General features: G+C 42.9%; 1 protein-coding gene, 1 long non-coding RNA gene and 1 pseudogene across 3 annotated transcripts; 1 reads left to right on the top strand and 2 right to left on the bottom strand.

Annotated features, from left to right (window-relative positions):
• Positions 1-424: 424 nt before the first annotated feature.
• Positions 425-1,433, bottom strand: LOC310795823. The gene is made up of 3 exons (XR_014553650.1): positions 1,275-1,433; positions 685-774; positions 425-597 (listed from the first exon to the last, which is right to left on the bottom strand). It is a non-coding gene; the product is annotated as an uncharacterized lncRNA (long non-coding RNA).
• Positions 1,434-2,135: 702 nt separating this feature from the next.
• LOC310795365 (zinc-binding protein A33-like) lies at positions 2,136-3,631 on the bottom strand (annotated as a pseudogene). Its single transcript has 3 exons — positions 3,110-3,631; positions 2,730-3,062; positions 2,136-2,353 (listed from the first exon to the last, which is right to left on the bottom strand). The product of its transcript is annotated as a zinc-binding protein A33-like (transcript).
• A 1,389-nt stretch (positions 3,632-5,020) lies between these two features.
• On the top strand, positions 5,021-15,685 carry LOC310795443 (F-box/WD repeat-containing protein 5-like). Its single transcript, XM_083657480.1, has 10 exons — positions 5,021-5,101; positions 6,337-6,532; positions 6,724-6,881; positions 7,457-7,640; positions 8,613-8,761; positions 10,610-10,939; positions 11,622-11,805; positions 11,932-12,079; positions 12,784-12,996; positions 13,822-15,685. Exons 2-10 carry the CDS (start codon positions 6,346-6,348, stop codon positions 14,096-14,098), a joined length of 1,830 nt encoding a protein of 609 aa, XP_083513606.1. The 5' UTR covers positions 5,021-5,101; positions 6,337-6,345; the 3' UTR covers positions 14,099-15,685.
• The last annotated feature ends 1,543 nt before the right edge of the window (positions 15,686-17,228 follow it).

Below are 17,228 nucleotides of genomic sequence, written 5' to 3'. Positions count from 1 at the left end.
AGGTAGCAGGTACATACACTGTTTCAATGGAGAAAATGCAATGTACACCCCCCCATGCATGCCTGGATATATGTATATAGTTGTTGCATGATTAATATTGATTGTGTAACCATGTATAACAATGCAATTGTTTGCCTCTATTTCAGAGCCATCGGGACTGATTGAGTGTTGAGAGGCAAACAGAGACAATGAAAGGACACATTTATGACTCATATAATATCGTAAAAGCCATTTATATCATTAATATGATTAACATGTTTCAGCTGTAATTGAAGCCTCATTGATGACTATCCACCATATGAATGTATGCAATTCATCTGCTGTACTTGTTGGTTTGTCAGACATGATCCACATTCCCAGGAGAAGTTTTCAGACAAGTCATCATTATCACAAGTACCAAAGAGCATCACATTCTGGAGGCAAAACAGAGCTCAAGATGTATTGATGGGAGTAAGTAAGGTGGGCTGGAGAGAGAGAGCCAGGCAGCTCCTCTGTCCACTCTGCCGGGGTGGAGTTAGGACAGCTCCATGTTGGAAACATTTTGACTGGATTTTGTTTCATCACTACAGACTGTCCACACTTTTTCGCCTGCACAAACTGGGAAAAACAAGATGGTTCAAGCAACAGCAGAACTCTGTAGATCAGCATTTTACACCCTGAACCATTTTTAATAATGTAACGTACCTTTGTGCTGGTTTAGTCATCCTGTTGCTGACCGCTCCTTCTTTGAGGGCCCACAACAAGAGACTATCCAGTCAGCGAAGTTGGACAGTCCTGGGGGAAGAGAGTTTCAAGGTTCAAGGTTCAAGGTTTAAGGTTCAAGGGTCTTTATTGTCATTACATGCTTTCACATGAAACGAAATTTGTCCTCAGGACCAGCAGCATAAGTCCTATAATAGAAAACTGATAACCTAAATAACTTTTGAAACAGACAGGAACTCCTCTTGTATTTCTGTTCATTTGTAGAAGCCATACTGCCTTCTAGCCTTTTCTGCCAAGCTGTAGTGACACTGACAGGTAACATGATTCCACCCCTATCAGGTTTAAAGCGTTCCGTTTTCAGCAGCATTCTACAATACGTTTTGGATCCTTATTTCATGAAAACATTATGGTCATTATGATATTTGTTTTTTTAACACAATGGGGGGAAGTATAGCCGTCTACAGAAAAATAATTTAGCTTATTTGGTTAGGCTAACCATTTGTTTACATAATCACATTTAAAAACTTGCATATAGGCTACACAATTGTATGCAAACTTAGGCTACTACTTACCAGAGAATATCAGGCATCACGGCATAGCTTCACTTAAAGTTTTTCTTTATGGATTAGTCCAGCTGTTTCCATGCAGTCAGTCTTATGAAGTACAGTAACGATGGAAAGGTGCACTGACTGAAGCAAACCACAGGGAGACCCGCCTCCAGCTGAGACTCACCATGTCGGTCCAGGAAATATAGCCGACTATTAGGCTACTGTTACTACTGAATCGATTCTTTAAACTGTTAATTTATTTTGCCTCTTCATACTTCATACTAATTTTAATGCAACCAAGCATTACAACAATCACAGTGAGGTTTCCCTAAGCAAGGGTCCTTAACATAGGCCTATTATTTATATAAATTCAGGAGGCTAATTGATGGAAAAAAAGAAATGATCAGCCACTGTGGAAGACTATGATGTTTGATATATATGTAGGTTAAATATGTGCATTAAAAATAGGCTGTATGTCTTTCATTTCAAAGTAAAGCTGAGTTTAAATGAGATCATAAATGCATTGGAGATTTGATTGTAAGTAAGGTGTTAATGCATTGGAGATTTGAGAGAGAGAGAGAGAGAGAGAGAGAGAGAGAGAGAGAGAGAGAGAGAGAGAGAGAGAGAGAGTCACATACAGATACAAGCCCTGGGCAAATTAATTGACAGGCTTTATCTCGTTTCACTTATGATATGGTTTGGTTTACTAATCCGTGGATTACTAATCCGTGGATTACTAATCCATGGGTACAGATTTCACAAATACGTTTTTCTTGTCAGGTGACCGGGGGCTCCGTCAAGATCCATGTGAGGTGTTCATTCTTACTCTTACAAGGTGGTTTGGTTAGTGCAGTAATAAGCCCTATATTTATCTGATCTGTAAGTTATGTATCATCTCTAACTGTGCTCTTCCATAGTTACAGAGACCTTCACTGGTAAGATCTTCAGAGGGAGTTCTTTCCAAGTGTCAGTCAATGGAAACAGCCTGTCAGTGAAAGTGTGTGTGAAGGTGTGTATGTGTGTGTTAGTATCAGGATCAGAGAATGACAGCTTTCCTCTGTTCCAGTCCAGACTCACTCTGATCCTCTGGAGCTTCTTATTCACTGGGAGAACAGTGGGTTGATCTTGTGAGGAGCGTGCTGTGTATTCAACATTATAGAACCTGATTCTCCATAATGGTAAATGGTCTGCATTTATATAGCGCTTTTATCATAAGCGCTTTACAATCAGTAGGTACGTTCACCCATTCATACACCGATGGTGGCAGGCTGCCATGCAGGGTGCTGGCACACCATCAGGAGCAATTTGGGGTTCAGTATCTTGCCCAAGGACACTTCGACATGCAGACTGGAGGAGCCGGGAATCGAACCACCGACCTCTTTCATCCAAAGCGATTAGTGACGACCCGCTCTACCTCCTGAGCTTTAGCCGCTCCATAATCCAGACTGTATGCGTCCCTTCCGCTGGACAGGTGCTAACACACCCAGTCTCCAATCTGCATTGTTTCCAACCTCAACATCCAGCTGTGGATCCCTGAGTTGAAGCCTTCAGAGACCAGGATCCAGCTGTAGCAGTCAAACCTCTCTGGGTTTTTTGGAAGCCGCTGTCTCTCTCCACACCTCACACTGGTCAGATCTTCAGACAGGATGAGTTCTGGATAGGCAGTGTTGGGGTCCAGAATGACAGGCATGTAGGAGACCATCTCCTTCATCTTATCCCAGACTGTAAAGCTCAGGTTGCCTGGGTGTTTGGCCTTGTCTATAAAGAGCTCCTGAAAACAGCTGTGGAGCATCCAGCAGGGGGCGCTGTACTCTTTTCACTGTAGCCTTGTAGCTCAGCAGGAATGAGACTTCTTCAGTTCTCAGCTCCTTCTCTATGGCTCAGAACCTCAATCTTCTCCTTCATCATCTGACTCTTCTCCTGCTCTTCCTCCCTCAGTGCAGCAAACCTGGCCTCCTCTTCCTCTTCTAGAAACTGGTGAAGCTTCTTATAAACTCCGCATCGGGCCTGGACCTTAATGTGTTCTGCTGTTTGAGTACAGTTTATTTTAACTTCCTGAAAGAGCTTCAGATTCTCCTGTAAGGGCTTCAGCAAATTCTGGAGTTCCTCCTTGTGATCCCGTGTGCAGCTTCATCGATGGGCCTGAATATGTGGTTGGTGTGCTTTTCTGAATCTCCACAGACAACACACACTGGCTGCTGATGGTCCAGACAGAAGAGCTTCTTGAACTTCTCAGTATGCAGACTGCAGAGAAGCTCAGACTCGGCTGAAGCTCTCTGATCTCTCTCCAGTAAGAAAGCCTAACACAGGTTATTTGACACCAAGTTACAAGGTGGTTTTCTCTGTGAAGATGCACTCTTACAAAATGGACACTCACACATTTTTTTCCTTCTCCACCAGCTGTGCAGACAGCCTTTACAGAAGCCGTGGCTACATGACAGGAGGACAGGATCTTTAAAGATGTCACATCACGGCAGACAGGACAGGAGAGACAATCGGGATGACGCCATTTTATCTCTCTGACGGAAGCAAAAACACACCAGGCAGACAGCTCAGACAGAAAGCCAGCCAGTCAGGGTGCCACACTTCTTCCTGCAGAAAAGGTTTCACTTTGAGCCCTGGTTCTTCTATTCAGTGTGAGAGCAGTCGAGCAGGTTGGAGTGGCAGTATTGCATTATTCCCCTCCTGTTACTGTCCTCCCATCAGTGGAAGACGTGAGTTTGGCAGGAAAGTGAATCGTATCGTCTGTTCTTCTCAGTGTGTGTGTACACTGTACACAGTATCTCTTCTCAGTGAGGAGTGGAAGAATAACAACCTCTGTTTCCTGGTTTGTCTCAGCTGAGTCAACTAAGGGGCAGAGCCTTGTCACACCAGGGATGAGTTAAGTTTCGTTCCAAAAGTATGCCCTGTCCTTTTGACACACACACACACACACACACACACACACACACACACACACACACACACACACACACACACACACACACACACACACACACACACACACACACCTACACACACACACACACACACACACACACACACACACACACACACACACACACACACACACACACACACACACACACACACACACAATGCTCATATCTGCATGCACAACATACACTAATTCCTTCACACATGCGTTTAGTTCTTTATCTATTTAATTGTCCACAATTGTATGTTTGATAACTGGCACAACATATTCTTTCAGCAATATTATTGGCAGTTTGAGTTGATTCATTGATTTCAACCTTAATAAACTTTCCCCCCTTTTTCCCTTTTTTGGGGGTGGGGGTTCCTAGTTTTTTCCTTGAGCTGTTGGTCTTCTGGGAAATGTCCTCTGTGCCATATGCATTATCAAAGACTATATAGCCCATACAAGGCATGCCAGCAATTAGTAGTGATTTGAGGTAGACTTGAAATATTTAGGCAGAAACCAGACTACCAGCATCAAAATATATTGAGCTCTTTATTTATAAACGGATTTAGGTTTCCCCTTTAACTCAGGAATAAAAAGCTACAAATAAGAAATCAACTTCAAGTGATATACTATCAATGCTCACAATATTAATAATTAATTATGGACATATTGATATGATGAATTTATTATAATAAGAAAATATCTTGTCTTAATGGAAACAAATATCTGCCAAATTTATGAGCAGAGTAAATGGTTATGAGACCATCTATCACAGATTGAGTTGGCCTTGAGCGATGTTTCTCGCATCTGCTTGTAGGGTCTTGTCGTCACTTCACTGTTGGGGGAGGATTGTTGTCATTTTTCGGTGGCTAGCCCATAACGCTAGCTAGCCGTCTGATTTTCTCTCCGACATACTTTGATCTTGCAGGTTGGTCACATGTTATATTAAACGGTTTATGCCTAGCAAAGCTGACAAAGCAATTCAAAGCATTAATAAAAGTAGTTGTCAAGATGAAGTGTCGTCAAATGTGAAAGTTGGAGGCGAATGTCAGTTAACGTTAGTTAGCTTACTAACGCTAACAGGTTAGCTTGCTAGACATCATCACTAGCCAAGCTGTCGCCTAAACGCTAGCTAGCTTGCTGCGGGTAGCTGATTAACTAGCTTATCTCGTTAGCCAACAGCCAGTTGTCGTTAGCGTTAACGCTACGTTTAGTTACTAGCTAGTTACTGTAGACGGATCAGAGGCTGTGTACGTTAAACACAATGAGAGTCACAACGACAACACCCTCACGTTACCAGATATATTCTGGGCTGAACTTCGTTTCCGACCAAGACTCACGTCTAGATTTCTCCGATAGTCGGGAGGGGGGCGACTCTGGGGTACATGACTGTTGTTGTTGTTGTTGTTGTTGTTGTTGATAAATGACTGTTGGTGTTGGGGATAAATGACTGTTGTTGTTTTGAAAGTAATAAAATGCCATGCCAGTGTGCCTCTGACAGTGACTGTACTGTACTGTACTGTACTGCACTGCACTCAACAGGAAGAGTTTACCCGAGAATTTTTCACAAGACGTTTCTCACAGTGGCTGGCCAGCTAACACTGCTATTGTTTGAGATGTTCTCTAGCCTGAAAGAATAGCCCGTGCCGTGTATCTCTACTTTACATAGCATTATACAGTGGCAGGGCGTGCACAATGACATCATCACGATGCACAATGACATCATCATGATGCACATCTTTCTGCCAGCAGGACTGGGAGCCCAGAGTGACCAGGTTGCACGTGAATGCTGTGGTGCAGTCATTCACTGTAACACACCAGTCCTGAAACTCTCAGCTGTCGGTCTCGAATTAGACCCATTATGAGTGGGGTGTGTCAGGTTATTTATGGGTGCAGAGGGCCAGAAAGATATTAGATACTGACGTAATGCGTGCACGTCAGGATCTCCGTCATAGATGTTCTGCAACGTCTCTTGAGCTGGAGTGTGTTTTCTGTGTATGCAGTATCTTAAATTGAATATTTAATGAGCAACATCTGTGGCAAGGAATGTGGTCTTGCTCTAGCTCTTACCGAATCTCATTTCAAGTATCAAATTCCTACCTTGCTGCAGTTACTTTAAATTGGCTTTGACGTAGCACTATATCCACCTAACATGTTGACCAGGATGTTAGAATGGACTGTGGCCCAGCTCTGCCAGATAGCCTGGTGTTGGAGATCTTCCTACGTCTACCCCATGATGCCGTGCTGACAGCTGGTCTGACCTGCAGACAGTGGCTGGCTGTGTCCAGAGATGAGTTCCTGTGGAGGGAGCTGTTCTACAGCTACTACCGCATCCCCCGCTCCGTACCCCGCCACCCAGGTGCAGATCTCACTCGTTTATTTCACGGAGGAAGTCATATCCATTTTCAAATCAGACATTCAGCAATATGTTATACAATTATTTATTAGAAAAACACATTGTCACACTGCTTAACACTTGCTTTGTCTATAGATGTCTCGGCCAAGTTCAACACTGATGCAATAATGACTCCCAATCTTGTCTTTGTGCAGCGGCCGTGTCATGGTATAGGGAGTTCAAGCGTCTGTTTGACTGTATCCCCTGTGTGGAGGTTCAGACCCTGAGAGAGCACCATGACCAAGTCCTCCACCTGGCCTTCTCCCACAGGGGTCACCGTTTCTCCTCCTGCTCCAAAGACTGCACTGTCAAGGTAGGGGATTAACCCACCCTGGGAAATGGTTTTGGACCAAGATTCTACAGGTTTTCATTTTTTTTAACCTTTATTTATCCAGGAGAGGACCACTGAGAGTACATAAAAAACATTAAAATCACATAAAAATCGCAGATGCAGACAAATCATATTACATTACAGCCACACTAATTAGCACACCCCACAGTCAGAGGAGAGGGAACTAGCCTCATGAGGTAATGTAAGGGTACTTTATTGTCCCAGTGGGGAAACTCTTTTTCAGTTAGATTCATTCAGGGGGTAACATTACATAAACAAATTACAAACACCAATTTATCACAGTATTTGCCCAATCCCGTATCCCTTACATGGTGGTTAAATAGGGAAGTGAGCCACTGAAGTGTTGTAATAAAATCCTCTGACCCATCAGGGTGTAATTTGACAGATTCCACTGAGCCAAACTTATTTATTATTTATGTATTGCTTGTGTCAGGTAGTTTTCAAATCATTGTTTGCTTTTGAATCCATGTATGCTCAACCACTTATCACTCACTCGTCTCCACCTCTCTGTCTGCTGGCCTGTGGCGATGGATCAGCTGTGGGACACGGAGTGTCCGGATGGCACCATCTCCTTGGTGCACAGCTCCAGCATGCGTCAGTTCAACTGGGGCTACACCCAGTACTCTCAGTTCAATGCCGACGACAGCCTGCTGCTAGTGTCCGGCGTCTACATAGGCCCGCACCAGTCCTGCTCTGGAGAAATCGCCGTCATCAGCCTGGGTAGGACCCACATAAGCACACAAGGAAGGGGCTCTCATGTTACCTGTACTGTAATTATATATATATATATATATATATATATATATATATATATATATATATATATATATATATATATATATATTAGGGGTGTCAAAAATAATCGATTATAAGATGCATCGCGATGCGGACGTGCACGATTCTGCATCGATTCACAAATGCCAAAAATCAAAAAAGTACATGCAGTTCAGATCAGGATCAGAATCAGAAAGACTTTAATGATCCCCGGGGGGAAATTGGGACAAGTTACAGTAGCTCGCTCACAGAACACATAAACATACACATAAAATAAACGGTAGTAAATGCAATATTAAGCAAAATTGTTGTTGTTGTTTAGTTGGATCATAATACAATGCAATTCCAAATGCACTTTTATTTTAAAAGTAGCCACACAGTGAGAAAAAAGAAAGTGAGAAAAAATAAATCATGTGAAAAAAGAAGAAGTGATGCATCGATTTAAGATGCATCGAGATGCATCGATAATCGTAATCGAATCGAATCGTAGCCCTCTGAATCGTAATCGAATCGTGAGGCCAGTGAAGATTCACAGCCCTAATATATACTGTATAACATCAAGGATTCCACAAAAGGAGTACTTTAAGTGCGGTGTAACTTTTGGTCACCGGTACCTACAGACTGAGGTTAAATTGGCCATGCTAGCATCACCTCTGTGTGATGTCGCTGTAGCATTCTTGAACAGGTGTAAAAAAAATAATGATTTAAACCTAAATATTCATCAGAGTGTTTTTGTGTGTGTATGTGTGTTCCGTCTCTATGCGTGTGTTTCCATCTGTCCCACCCTCCCTGTACCATGCCACAACCGTGTGTTTCCATCTGTCCCACCCTCCCTGTACCATGCCACAACCGTGTGTTTCCATCTGTCCCACCCTCCCTGTACCATGCCACAACCCCTGTACCATGCCACAACCGCAGACAATTACACGCTGTTGTCGCGGGTGAGGAACAAGCCCTATGACGTGTTTGGCTGCTGGCTGAACGAGACCCACTTGATCTCGGGGAACCTGCATTGGATCGGCAACATGACCTCCTGCTCTGTGCTCTGGCTCAATAAAGCCTTCCAGGTGAGACCCAATGCAGCTCCGCAAACTCCAATCAACTGTTATGTTCTCCCATGCAGATTGAGCAGGTACAGGAGGAACTTATTTTGGCCTGCATCATGTCATTGGAGTACATTATTGTTAGGAACATCTCAGAACAACTGAAATGTTGTTAGTGCCGAGCAGCTAGTTTAAGGGAACACTTCATTTTTTTTATTTTTTTTTACCATATCGCCATATACAGTAATTGTCCTCACTAATACTGTACATCAGGGATACTCTACTTGCTTTGCTCGGGGGCCACTTTCGTGAAATGATAGAAGGCCAGGGGCCAGTTAATAAACAAACAAGAAACATTTTTCTGTAGCGGATTGTAGGTTTTTGGGGTGTCAGCTAGGCATGGGTCGATTTCCGGTTTTACCGGTTCGGTTCGGTGTACGAGCCCAAACCGGTTTGATCACGTGCAAACCGAAAAAACCTATTTTATTTTTATTTTTATTTTTTTTGCCAGTCCATTCTGATTGCACTATTGTTCGTATTAGCCTCTTCTCAAGTTGCACTAGTAGGCAAAAGTCTTATTTTGTTTATTATGTTGATGTTTGAAGAAAAGTTAAGCTGAATAGTTATGAGAAATAAATACAGGGTGTGTTTGTTACACAGGTGTCCTGCTTCTTTTTATTCAGTATCATTGCTGGTTGACAATACCAGCTTAGAGGTGTATTATCGCTATCAGGTGGACTGAAGTTGCACTACAGACAGTTATGGGCCACACTCGGGAGCCCTGCTTAAAAAAAAAAAAATTAATTACAAAAAAAAATCGGTATACCGGTTCGATCCGGTTTAGACGGCAATATCGAACCGGTTTTAACATTTTCAAACCGACCCAGCCCTAGTGTCAGCCAGAGTTTAGTCTGACAATGTTGTGCGCACCGGATAGTTAATAGTTAGGTTAAGTTAGTACATACAGTACATAAGTGCCTGGGTAGCAAGCAGACGGCGGTATTTGACAATTTAGCAGCTAAATCATAGATTATTGAAAGATATTCCATATTCCAGACTGAAATGCTAACAGAAGTAGAGTATTGACCAGAATGACATGAACATGTTGGACACTTATTCAGCGGGTATCTTGCATGTTGCGTTCAGGTGCACTGTAAAAAAAAAAAAAATTGTTTGCAATTCCATCGCGGGCCACCAGTTGAGTATCACTGCTGTACATGGTACAGTATGAGACGGCACCATCATGTCCGTCTACTCGCTCTGTGTCTCGGAGATGGGCTGTAGGAAGTCACAAAAATCTAATTTCCAATTTGTAGGAACTACAGTCGCTCTCTTCCTGGATTCTCGTCTGACTATGACCAGGAACAGAGCGGTTGTAGTTTCTACGATTTGGAGATCTGAACCTGGTTGCTGCCTCACTTTGAATTTAGCTCGGTTGGTAAAGCATAGGTTTGCCACAGCAGAGATCCAGAGTGAATTAATGAAGAACGCCCTTTTTTCATGCCATACTGGTTTCCCCAAATGCCAAACTGGTATCGGCTCATCACAAATGACATGCTTGTGTTGTTCATGTTATCTTTCAATTCTCTCTTATCACACGCCACTGTTGCTTTCCTCATTCCTCAGTTTTTTGCTTTGTGCAAAATACATAGACATACATATGTCTATAATCATCAAGGCCTGGGGACTGCAGCTTGCCCCCTGTGTTCATTAAAGAAATGTGTTAAACATTTATATGATACATTTCTTTGCAAGTATGTAAATGTGATTCAAGTGTTTGCGCAGCTCCAACATTATTAAAACATTATTCAGTCACATTCATTTCCCCATTCACCAGCATGTCCTTTCTCCTCCCCTTCGTTTCCCCTCTAGGATATTGAATCGGAGAATGTCAATGTTGTCAAGCGCCTTTTCAAGATCCAGAACGTCAATGCCAGCACCATCCGCACAGTGATGGTGGCCCACTGCAGGCGCCATGACACCCCAGACTTGCTGCTGGACTACGAGGCTCAGTCGCAGGCCCGCGCCCAGGCCCAAGGCCAGGGGGCGCAGCAGCACCAGCCCCTTCTGTTTGACCTGGGTACCACTGACAGTGAGGAAGAAGAGGAGGAAGAGCAGGATGAGGAGCGGCACAAAGAAATCAGGCCACATGGTCCTCGCCTCCCCCAGCAGACCCTCTCAGGTCTGGAGCATGTGATACAGGTGAGCAATAAAGCTTGACATAATTCAGCTTCTGATAAACCCACCTCTATGTCCATGCAGTACTGTATATGAAATAGATTATAGTGGGTTGCAATCATGAACTGAACTCCTCAGGAAATGTCTTCACATTTGGCTCAAACGTCAAAGTCTGGACAGACATGCTTGTCGACTGCTGACTTGTTGGCAGAGGCATATATCCGCGGTGCGGTCGTTCTAGTTTCACTATAATTCCATCCATAAGTAACACAACGATAGAATGTATGACTATTTTGGAAAACATACCGAAAAAAATAACCTCCTTGGCGGAGGTTATAACTAATGGAATATTTTTTTCAATTCCATGCACTGAGCCTCCCCTGAAACCGTTTGGAGTCCCCGTGAGGAGACCCGCCTCCTTCTTTGAAAACCTCTGGTGTAGATCTTCCACCCCGACCACGCCTGTGAATAATTCGACTACTTAACCCCGCCCATTTCGGTGCAAAGGGACAAATTTGCGCCGTCAAATTAGGACACGCCTCCAACTGTGCCAACATGTTAATTGCCTTAGCGTCACTGCTGCGCCACAATACACCATTGGGGGCCTCTTGAACTTCCTCATCCTCTCTCTGCTTCCCTCTGGCTCCTCCCCTCTCTCTGCTTCCCTCTGGCTCCTCCCCCTCTCTCTGCTTCCCTCTGGCATCAGGGTCGTCAGAGTATCGGGGTCCGGGATTTGGCGATTGAGCGCACGCTAGCCCGGATGATGGGCAGAGCCCACACGAAGGCCCCCGTCCCCAGCCTCATCGGCTCCTCTGCCCCCGGGGAGGGCGAGGACATGACCTACCTGCTCTTCACCACTGGCAGCCTTACGTACTCCCCTCACCAGATAGGTACGGTGGCTTCCACACCGCTGCAATAGAGCCAAAGCAACGAATCCATTCATTTCTGAAATGTTGTACCAGGAGAATTCCATTCACGGATGTCAGACATCTCACAGTAGTCTTTCTCCCCTCCAGGTATTAAGCGGATCATGCCTGATCAGATGACCACATGTGGGCCTGTCCTCGGGGAGGAGCGGAGTTCAGAGGAGTTCTTTGATTCGCTGGACCATGTGATTGACATCCACGGTCACATCATTGGTATGGGTCTTTCTCCAGACCACAGGTGAGTGGCTGATAGTGTTGGGGGTAACCCATTACAAAAGTAACATATTACATGTAATATATTACTTTTAGCAGTAACTCAGTAATATAACTTATTATTTATAGGATTTCAGTAATATTATACCAGTTACTTTGTCAAGTAACTCAAGTTACAAATTGAGTTACATTTTATTAAATCAAAGCACATATTAAAAAAAGATACAATCATTTCCTAATCAAACTGTGTGTTTCATGCAAATAACCACTATAGATGACAATCACAAAGGAAAAGAATAACATTTAGAATTTTGGATTGTTTACACTGACTTCAAGGCGGTTGACATTATTTTTCGGGATGGTTCCGGGGCGGCGATGTCATTCTGCTGCTGCTGTTGTTTTGGTAAAAGTAATGCAAACGTAGTGTAATAAGTAATGAGTTACTCTACACAGAAAGTAATATTGTAAAGTAACTTATTACTTTCAAATGAAAGTAACTAGTAGTATATATAGTATATTACATTTTGAAAGTAACTTGCCCAACACTGGTATATACATTGTCTTTTAATGTACCAAACAATAGCAGGTCTTAAAATTAGACCTTGATACTGGCTCAGTAAACTGTAGGATGTTCACTTGCAGCATTAGGTGCTCATGTCACATTTCTCAGTGTTTCAGATTCCTGCACACCTGTGTGACTCTAACTTTACTCCTCCATCAATTCATCAGGTATCTTTATGTGAACAGCCGGGCGTGGCCGGCAGGATGTGTGATCTCTGACCCCATGTCCCCGCCCCCCATCGCCGAGGAGATCGACCTGCATGTCATCGACCTGAAGAGCCTGAGGGAAGAGAGGAGGAGCCTGCGCGCCCACCGAGCCTTCACACCCAACGACGAGTGCTTCTTCATATTCCTAGATGTCAGCAGAGACTTTGTTGCCAGGTGGGTTACTGACTGTCAGTGTCCAGTGAGTCCTGCACTAAGTCACTGAAACAATTGGATTTTTCTCATAGACATGAAGTATTTTACATTTGCATGATTAAAGGTGAGGTTTCATCCAGGGGTTGTGAAACATTTTCTACGCCTGGGACTTTTGTAAATAAAATAAAAAGTGGGGGAGACAAACCTACAAATAAAACATTCATGTGAATCATTGAGATGATATCTCCTATGTACAGTGGACATGGTCCTGAAGAGGCTACATTATGTCTTTTGAAAATGTATTCAGAGCAAAAAGCTAATCCACTGGCCACATTGGCTGATACATTCCAAAATGAACCAACCATTTTTCACAATTGTACCAGTCAACAACTATTTTAGAATAAAGATGAGCCATCAGTTGTGCAGAAGCGGCTGGTAGATTAGTCAAAAGCCAACATTTTGAGTACTTTCCTTATAGCTTGCATTGGGGGTTGCATGAATGTGTTAACTGGAAAATCATTTCTCACACCAGTACTTTAGTGAAGCTTAGCAACCATTTTGTTTATTGCTTGGTGGAAGAATCATATTTAATTATCCATTGATTAAAAATAAATAAACAAAATATTGAATATTTGTGTTACATTTTGTTACACTGGTGTGTTAACACGGTTTTATGATAGCGAAACAGCTGAGAGGCATCATAAGGCACAACACAAAGCAAAGATCAGATTTGGACCTCAGAAAGACAGCGAATAAGAAAGACCGAAGCCGGAGAATGCTTTGACAGAAAGTTTGAAATGATGTCAAAGTTTAATACCTAACTAACTGACTTATTTCCTCTCATAGTGGAGCAGAGGACAAGCATGGCTACATCTGGGACCGCCACTACAACATCTGCCTAGCACGCCTGGCCCACGACGACGTGGTCAACTCTGTGGCCTTCAGCACCGCCGACCAGGAGCTGCTGCTGTCTGCCAGCGACGACTCCACCATCAAGGTGTGGCGTTCCCCACGCATGGTGCGCCTGGCACAGACCCCCGCCCGGCCCCAGAGGCCCCGCAGCCTCCTGTCCTCCTGGCTGGGCCGCAGCAGGAACGCCACGGCGGCCAGCGGAAAACCTTGAGTCATGTTGGAAAATACTCAGGGAGGGAGAGGGACGAGGACGGCTTGACCTCTTTGGTGTGAATAGACACTCCTGGTATAAACGTATGTACAGTGTGGTACAGTAATGTGCTTTGGCTCGAGCTCACGTTGTTGTTATGACCCACAGCAGTGGTGTCTTCAGTTAACAGGACACAGTGACACTGGATGTGAGGTGACTCAGGGTTAGACACAAGGGGGCGCTATTGCAACAACAATGAACAGAAATCACCATACTCTCTGTTACTATTAAGCTTGGGGTGATATGAATGTTCTCAAGCCAGATAGAAGATAGATCCGACAGTTAAGTGTACAGACATCCAGACTTGTTCTCCACAAGAAGGTTCTATCTGTCTTTATTTTTTAATGTTGCGCCTGAACAGGGCCCGGTCAAGGAGGGTTTCTCCCCCATGATGAAAGTCAGACAGGATTACGAACACAGACCCTCTGGACTTTCGGTGTAAATGTAAATGTGTTGGAGAGATGCCACCTCATGATCACTGCTGTCATCTCCTGCCCAACAAAGGCAAAGTGCAGTCAATTTTCTTTTCTTCATTAATATTGAATATATTGCAAGTTGTCTATCTTGTTTATAAACATGACTCTCGTCTCAAAACGTGATTTTCAGCACACCAGAATTCGAATGGGAGGGAGGAAAACATTTAAATGCATTTTTTGCCATCTGCCTTGGTTCTCCAAGATGTCCCATTGTTTATGTGCCCCAGAAATATTAGATCAGTTATTGAGTAATTTCATGTTGAATAGTCATTGAGGAACAGTTAAGCTGAAGAATGAACTGAAAATGGAATAATGGAATAATAGTAATATTATTAACACTTTAAATGTTAGGTGGACTGACACTGACTGGTTGGATTTGTTAACCACACACTTCAATCAACGTGGAGGGGTTGGGGGGGCTTGTTATCAGGCTAATTACTGGGCCTAAATGGATTTACTGTTGATTTTAAAGATGACCCCATCTGCAAATAAGTTACAAATTGAAACTATTCATTGGTTCATTCATTAGTAGCTGCTGTTTGCTGTTGTATCAGAACAAGGTCATAATTTAATTTATGGAAAGGCACACTGGGATTCTGAGAAGTAAGTAAGTCAAGTTTATTTGTTTTGAGGAATGGATGCCTTCTGGGCTTTGCCATGTTTTTTTAAGTTTTTGTCTACATCTGATAGAAGGTATGTTTAGTTTTTAAGATGATTTGTTTTTCCCACTGCAGATACAAAATCCCCGTCATTATTATGAACAACTTGGAACCTGTCTGAATAAAATCTGGAAGAAATCTTAGGTCATTTTCCTGCCACACTATTCACATGTCCCTTGTTTGAGTCACTGCTTCTATGTCGAATTTTAACAGTGTGATGGAGTTGAGAATGACATCATCAGTATTTGAATATAAATTAGAATTAATTTACTCTTAAATTCACTTGCACCTTATTTAAAAGTGAATGATATAACATCCAATAAATAAATACACGGTTTTATTAAAGCTGTACTACCGTTAAAGGAATTATGTTAAAGGATTGGGATACACCACTTTTTTGGAAGTTTAGCTCATTTGCCACATAACCAAGATACACCATGCCTTACCGGCACGGTCTGCTCAGTTTACAGTGAGCTACACTTGTGAAGTAAGTAATTATCGCCATAGAATGGAGGCTAATGGTACAGCTGTTAAAAATCTGCCAAAACACACATCTCACTGCACCAAAATACATGTTGTGCTTCAGGTACTCACCACATGATGAAATATTAATCCCCAAAATGCACATAATTGGTCTTTTTGGAAGGAAAAGAGGTAGCCGGCACTACTTTCCAAACATGGCCGCCGACCTCTTTTCCTTCCAAAAAGACAGATTATGTGCATTTTGGATTAATATTTCATCGTGTGGTGAGTACCCGAAGCACAACATGTTTTGGCGTCGTGAGATGTGTGTTTTGGCAGATTTTTAACAGCTGTACCATTGGCCTCCATTCTATGGCGATAATTACTAACTTCACGACTGTAGCTTACTGTAAACTGAGCAGACAGTGCCGGTAAGGCATGGTGTATCTTGGTTATGTTGGGGGGATGTGGCAAATGAGCTAAACTTCCAAAAAAGTGGTGTATCACTCAAACAAGGAAAAATTCAACAGGGAATACATGGCTATAACATGGTGACTTCAGTGCACACAAAATATATTGGAAAACTTTGTTTCAGTGCTCATATGTTAAAAAAAAATAAAAAGACAGCACTCCAAGTTTAAAGATTTATTGTCACACAATGGATGTTTTGAGCCAACACCCTTCTTCAGCGTGTAATGGCAATTACATACAGGTGATACACAGGTGCCTCTAATTATAGGTCTCTCTACCGACACTATCAGGGTAGACCAGCAGAGGGAGTCAGCAAAGTCAATGCAGGTATATTATAACTGAAACAACAAAATTCATATTTACTGTTTCTATGCCCATGTAATGAAGATCACTCAAACTGTGATTCAAACTATTAAAATGAAATGTCTCACAACTGATGATTTCTCATCATGATTGCATATATAACATTTGTGTTCACAGATTCTGGTTTTCAACTCGTGTTTTGTTTTGCCTACATAGTATAAATTACAGTCCCGCTGGTGCCTGAAAGGAGGAGGAAGGAGAGGAAAGAGCGATGCCACTGGCTCACAGATGGTGCAGGGCAGAGTACCTGTAAAGGTGGGCCAGTTGCGATGACCCTATCGTATTTTGCATACATGGGCATTTCAATCATGTGACGACACGACCCCCCTTTGTCATGGAAGACTCTAATGAAAGACAATATAGGAGCATTCAACTAGTCCATCAATATAGCCTTATGGCACAAGTGAATTGCATTTTCATTCAACAAACATAGTCTGATAACGAGTAGCTAAAAACACATAATGGGCTATAAGTGCCCGCTATTAACATTTGTGCATAATAGTAATTTGCATATATAGATATAGTCATTTGTTCAAGTCAAACAGGGGCATATTTCAGAATTGGTCTCCATTTTGTTGTCTCACTGTAGGGTGCATTTATTTTTTTGTTTTTCCTACTACTTCCCCTACTACTCCCCCTCCCCCTACCCCTGCCGCTGCC

Source organism: Poromitra crassiceps, assembly GCF_964638095.1.
Source record: "Poromitra crassiceps genome assembly, chromosome: 21".
NCBI classification, from domain to species: domain Eukaryota; kingdom Metazoa; phylum Chordata; class Actinopteri; order Beryciformes; family Melamphaidae; genus Poromitra; species Poromitra crassiceps.
This window is presented reverse-complemented; position numbering and strand designations above follow the sequence as displayed.